This window comes from Anomaloglossus baeobatrachus, chromosome 4, assembly GCF_048569485.1.
Source record: "Anomaloglossus baeobatrachus isolate aAnoBae1 chromosome 4, aAnoBae1.hap1, whole genome shotgun sequence".
NCBI lineage: Eukaryota > Metazoa > Chordata > Amphibia > Anura > Aromobatidae > Anomaloglossus > Anomaloglossus baeobatrachus.
This window is the reverse complement of record NC_134356.1, coordinates 231,982,777-231,988,776: the sequence shown is the minus strand read 5'-3', so window position 1 is coordinate 231,988,776 and position 6,000 is coordinate 231,982,777. Positions and strand designations below refer to the sequence as shown.

Below are 6,000 nucleotides of genomic sequence, written 5' to 3'. Positions count from 1 at the left end.
CGTTCAAGAAAAACATGATTTTCATGCAGGGCAATGCTCCATCACATGCATCCAACTACTCCACAGCGTGGCTGGCCAGTAAAGGTCTAAAAGATTAAAAATTAATGACATGGCCCCCTTGTTCACCTGATCTGAACCCCATAGAGATCCCTCATAAAATGTAAGATCTACAGGGAGGGAAAACAATTCACCTCTCGGAACAGTGTCTGGGAGACTGTGGTGGCTGCTGCACACAATGTTGATCGTAAACAGATCAAACAATGACAATCTATGGCTGGTAGGCTGTTGAGTATCAAAGAAAGTTGGCTATACTGGACACTAATTTTTTGGGGGTTTTGTTTTTGCATTTTTATTTCTAAATTATTTGCAGGTATATTGCTTTACCTGGTGAAAATAAACAAGTGAGATGGGAATATATTTGGTTTTTATTAAGTTGTCTAATAATTCTGCACAGTAATAGTTACCTGCACAAACAGATATCCTCCTAAGATAGCCAAATCTAAAAAAAAAAAACCACTCCAACTTCCAAAAATATTAAGCTTTGATATTTATGAGTCTTTTGGGTTGATTGAGAACATAGCTGTTGATCAATAATAAAAAAATCCTCTAAAATACAACTTGCCTAATAATTTTGCACACGGCGTAGAACTTCGTTACAGAGATCTCTTTTCTAAAACTGCATCTAAACCCTAAAATAGATTGGCTACATGCACATGGAGCAGATATATTGCCATAAATCCCAAAAAATCTGTTAAGGAACTGCATCAAATGTCACGCTATAAATTACAAGGGTGATGATCACAATGAATTCACATGTGGAGGATTTATCTGCACGTACAGAAGATAGCCACAACTTGTAGCTGAGAATTGTGAAATCTCCTTGACGATACCGCTACTGTACCACCCCTCCCCAGCTTTCCGTTCCTGCAGGTATTGCCATCACTTTCTTCCCCAAACTTCTTAGTCAACCACAATTTCATCACGGATGTTTTAGAATACACTTGACACAGTTACGTGTTGTATATCTATTTTATACATTTTTACATCTGAAGTTATGACATTTACAATACACATTTGATGTACAAAAAGTGTGCATTTACACATATACACGCTCACATCCTTCTCATGTCACTCATATAAATTTGCAAAATCCTTCATCTTACTATACAATAAGAAGTTACTCTCCTGCATATTCATCACAGTAATGTTTAAGTCTTGCTGTAGTGAAACCCTGGGTACTTGCTAAAACCGCTGGATCCTGAGAGACTACTTTGTTAGAGCTATTATCCTTTATGTTAAATAGAACAAAGTGGATAAAGTTCATTTACATTGGATGGCTTTCAGTTCCTCAACAGTGGTTCCTTCTGAGATATTCCGATTTGCTCCTTTTCCATGTATCTGCAGCCATTGTTATAACAAAATAATTGGGATCAGTCATGATCACTGTTCTTAGTGATGAGCATTGTCGGTGTCCAGTCTCTTCAGTTTCTCATTGTAGGCTGTTAGCTATCCAAGCGACAAATTAGACATTTTCAGGATGTTGCTGGTACATCATTTCATGATGGCGTCTGCTGCAGAATTCACTGAAAGGTTGTCGTTGCTCGCTTTAGACGTTTCTTTAGATTAAAAAAAAAATAATATATGTATTATTGGTAATTTCACAAGACATCACAAACAAGGGACGCTTTGGCTGCTTTCACACTTCCGTTGTTTTGCATCAGTCACAATCCTTTTGTGACTGATGCATTGGAGATTGTAGTACAACTGATTGGACGGATACATTAAAAAAAAGGATCCGTTGTAGCAGTTTGTACCTGGCAGAATCCAGCTGTGGCCGCGTGTAACCTGAATGACGTCACTGCTGAAAGCGCGACTCATTTCAGTTGCTCTGTGGAGCTCACAGTGAGCAGCGGTGTTCTATGGACGCTCCTGTCAGGTTCCGATGTAGCAAAGATGAAAGCGTCGTGGGACCTCGTGTGGATTACAACGGACCTGGAGGGCTGTTTAGGGATTAATAAAGTAGTGAAAGAGGGTGTTTTTATATCTTCTTTAAAATAAAGGATTTTTCGGTGTTTGTGTTTATTTACTTTCACTACAATGTATTGATGGGGGGGAGGGTCACAGATGCCTGCCATCACTAAGCTAGGACTTAGTGGCAGCTATAGGCTGCCATTAACTCTTTAATTACCCCGATAGCCACCGCACCAGGACAATTCGGGATGAGTCGGGTACAGTCCCGGGACTGTCGCATCTAATGGATGCGGCAATTCTGGGCGGCTGCTGGCTAATATTTTTAGGCTGGGGGGCTCCCCATAATGTGGGGCTCACCATAATGTGGGGCTCACCATCCTGAGAATACCAGCCCTCAGCAGTGTGGCTTTACCTTGGCTGGTATCAAAATTGTGGGGGACCCCATGCCGTTTTTTTTTTATTTATTTATTGTACTGCATGATAAAGACCCGCCCACCGACGGCTGTGATTGGTTGCAGTGAGACAGCTGTCACTCAGCGTGGTGGCGCGTCTGACTGCAACAAATCATAGGCGCCGGTGAGCGGGGGAAGCAGTAAATACGAGATGGAATAATGAGCACCCGGCATTTTCAAAAGCAGGAGAAGCCACTGGAGCAGTGTGACAGATGTGCAGTGCCACGCCGGGGATCGGTGAGTATGAGAGAGGGGGTGTAAGAGAGAGACCGACCAACCGACAGAGGGAGAGCGAGAGAGACCGACCAACCGACAGAGGGAGAGCGAGAGAGACCGACCAACCGACAGAGGGAGAGCGAGAGAGACCGACCAACCGACAGAGGGAGAGCGAGAGAGACCGACCAACCGACAGAGGGAGAGCGAGAGAGACCGACCAACCGACAGAAGGAGAGCGAGAGAGACCGACCAACCGACAGAGGGAGAGCGAGAGAGACCGACCAACCGACAGAGGGAGAGCGAGAGAGACCGACCAACCGACAGAGGGAGAGCGAGAGAGACCGACCAACCGACAGAGGGAGAGCGAGAGAGACCGACCAACCGACAGAGGGAGAGCGAGAGAGACCGACCAACCGACAGAGGGAGAGCGAGAGAGACCGACCAACCGACAGAGGGAGAGCGAGAGAGACCGACCAACCGACAGAGGGAGAGCGAGAGAGACCGACCAACCGACAGAGGGAGAGCGAGAGAGACCGACCAACCGACAGAGGGAGAGCGAGAGAGACCGACCAACCGACAGAGGGAGAGCGAGAGAGACCGACCAACCGACAGAGGGAGAGCGAGAGAGACCGACCAACCGACAGAGGGAGAGCGAGAGAGACCGACCAACCGACAGAGGGAGAGCGAGAGAGACCGACCAACCGACAGAGGGAGAGCGAGAGAGACCGACCAACCGACAGAGGGAGAGCGAGAGAGACCGACCAACCGACAGAGGGAGAGCGAGAGAGACCGACCAACCGACAGAGGGAGAGCGAGAGAGACCGACCAACCGACAGAGGGAGAGCAAGAGAGACCGACCAACCGACAGAGGGAGAGCGAGAGAGAGAGAGAGAGACCGACCAACCGACAGAGGGAGAGCGAGAGAGAGAGAGACCGACCAACCGACAGAGGGAGAGCGAGAGAGAGAGACCGACCAACCGACAGAGGGAGAGCGAGAGAGAGAGAGAGACGGACCAACCGACAGAGGGAGAGCGAGAGAGAGAGAGACGGACCAACCGACAGAGGGAGAGCGAGAGAGACCGGACCCGAGAGACCGGACCCGAGAGACCGGACCCGAGAGACCGGACCCGAGAGACCGGACCCGAGAGACCGGACCCGAGAGACCGGACCCGAGAGACCGGACCCGAGAGACCGGACCCGAGAGACCGGACCCGAGAGACCGGACCCGAGAGACCGGACCCGAGAGACCGGACCGAAAGACAGAGATATTTTCTAACCAAAAAGGAATTTACACATCTGAGCATGCTCTATTGCTAAAAGACGGAACCATCGCCAGAATCCGTAATTGGACGGATTGGATGGATTCAGGCACCCATAGGCTTCCATTATAACCAACGATGGATGCCAACGGAATCCTGCGCACTGCGTTTTTTCGCCGCTACAAAAAAACGTTACATTCTGCGTTGCTTCCGCCCGGCGGTCAGTCATTCCATGACTGATCAGTCGCATAGCGGATGCAATGCAGGGCCATCAGTCGCAATCCATTGTCTGTGGGGTAAAAACGGAAGTCTGCAAAATATTTTGCAGGATACCGTATTTCCTCAAGGCGACGGATTGTGACTGATGCAAAACAACAGAAGTGTGAAAGCAGTCTTAACAGATTACAGCATGCTGTACTGATTAATAAAGTGGGTGCCAAATGAGGTACAAGATTATAGGGCAGTCACTTTGGAGTACACTTAACCGCTATCATTTACTTGATTGTTCGCTCTGTTGCATTAAAATATATGACATAAGTAAGAAGTATTTTGACACACTTCTGAAAGAGGACCAACCACCAGGATTTTCGTATACAGTGGGTACGGAAAGCATTCAGACCCCTTTCAATTGTTCACTATTTCATTGCAGCCATTTGATAAATTCAAAAAAGTTCATTTTTTTTAGCATTAATGTACACTCTGCACCAAAGCTTGACAGAAAAAAACAGAAATGTAGACATTTTTGCAAATGTTTTAAACAAGAAAAACTGAAATATAACATGTTCATAAGTATTCAGACCCTTTGCTCAGACACTCATATGTAAGTCACATGCTTTCCATTTCCTTGTGATCCTCCTTGAGATGGTTCTACTCCTTCATTGGAGTCCAGCTGTGTTTAATTAAACTGACAGGACTTGATTTGGAAAGGCACAGACCTGTCTATACAAGACCTCACAGCGCATATTATTATTTATTATTATAGCGACATTTATTCCATGGCGCTTTACAAGTGAAAGAGGGTATACGACGTACAACAATCATTAACAGTACAAAACAGACTGGTATAGGAGGAGAGAGGACCCTGCCCGCGAGGGCTCACAGTCTACAGGGAATGGGTGATGGTACATTAGGTGAGGACAGAGCTGGTTGCCCAGTGGTATACTGGACTGAGGGCTATTGTAGGTTGTAGGCTTGTTGGAAGAGGTGGGTCTTGAGGTTCCTCTTGAAGCTTAGCACGGTAGGGGAGAGAGCCTGATATGCTGAGGTAGAGCGTTCCAGAGTATGGGGGAGGCACGGGAGAAATCTTGTACGCGATTGTGGGAAGTGGAGATGAGAGGAGTAGAGAAGGAGATCTTGTGAGGATCTGAGGTTGCGTGCAGGTAGGTACCGGGAGACTAGGTCACAGATGTAAGGAGGAGACAGGTTGTGGATGGCTTTGTATGTCATGGTTAATGTTTTGAACTGGAGTCGTTGGGAAGCCAGTGAAGGGATTGGCAGAGTGGCAAGGCTGGGGAATGGCGGGGGGGGGGAAGAGGTGGATTAAGCGGGCCGCAGAGTTTAGGATAGATTGGAGGGGTGCAAGAGTGTTGGAAGGGAGGCCAGAGAGCAGGAGGTTGCAGTAGTCGAGGCGGGAGATGATGAGGGCATGCACTAATGTTTTTGCTGATTCTTGGTTAAGGAAAGCACAGATCCGGAAGATATTTTTGAGTTGTAGTCTTCATGAGGTGAAGAGGGCTTGGATGTGTGGCTTGAAGGATAGAGCAGAGTCGAGGGTTACTCCAAGGCAACGAGCTTGTGAGACTGGGGAGAGTGAGCAACCATCAAGTTTGATGGAAAGGCTTGTTGGAGGAGATGAGTGAGAGGGAGGAAAGACAATGAACTCTGTTTTGTCCATGTTAAGCTTTAGGAATCGCGCAGAAAAGGATGAAATAGCAGACAGACATTGTGGAATTTTGGTTAGTAGAGAGGAAATGTCAGGTCCAGAGAGGTAGATCTGTGTGTCATCGGCATAGAGATGATACTGAAAGCCATGGGACTCTATGAGCTGTCCCAGGTCGAAGGTGTAGATGGAGAACAGCAGGGGTCCAAGAACTGAGCCTTGG

At 47.3% G+C, this 6,000-nt stretch overlaps 1 protein-coding gene across 1 annotated transcript in view; it reads right to left on the bottom strand.

Moving 5' to 3' along the window:
* Positions 1 to 1,015: 1,015 nt before the first annotated feature.
* WASHC4 (WASH complex subunit 4) overlaps positions 1,016 to 6,000 on the bottom strand; it is a 160,339-nt gene continuing 155,354 nt past the window's right edge. The window contains exon 33 of the mRNA XM_075344739.1: positions 1,016 to 1,616. Coding sequence (XP_075200854.1) covers positions 1,552 to 1,616 — 65 coding nt within the window. The 3' untranslated portion in view covers positions 1,016 to 1,551. The remainder of the gene's footprint in view (positions 1,617 to 6,000) is intronic.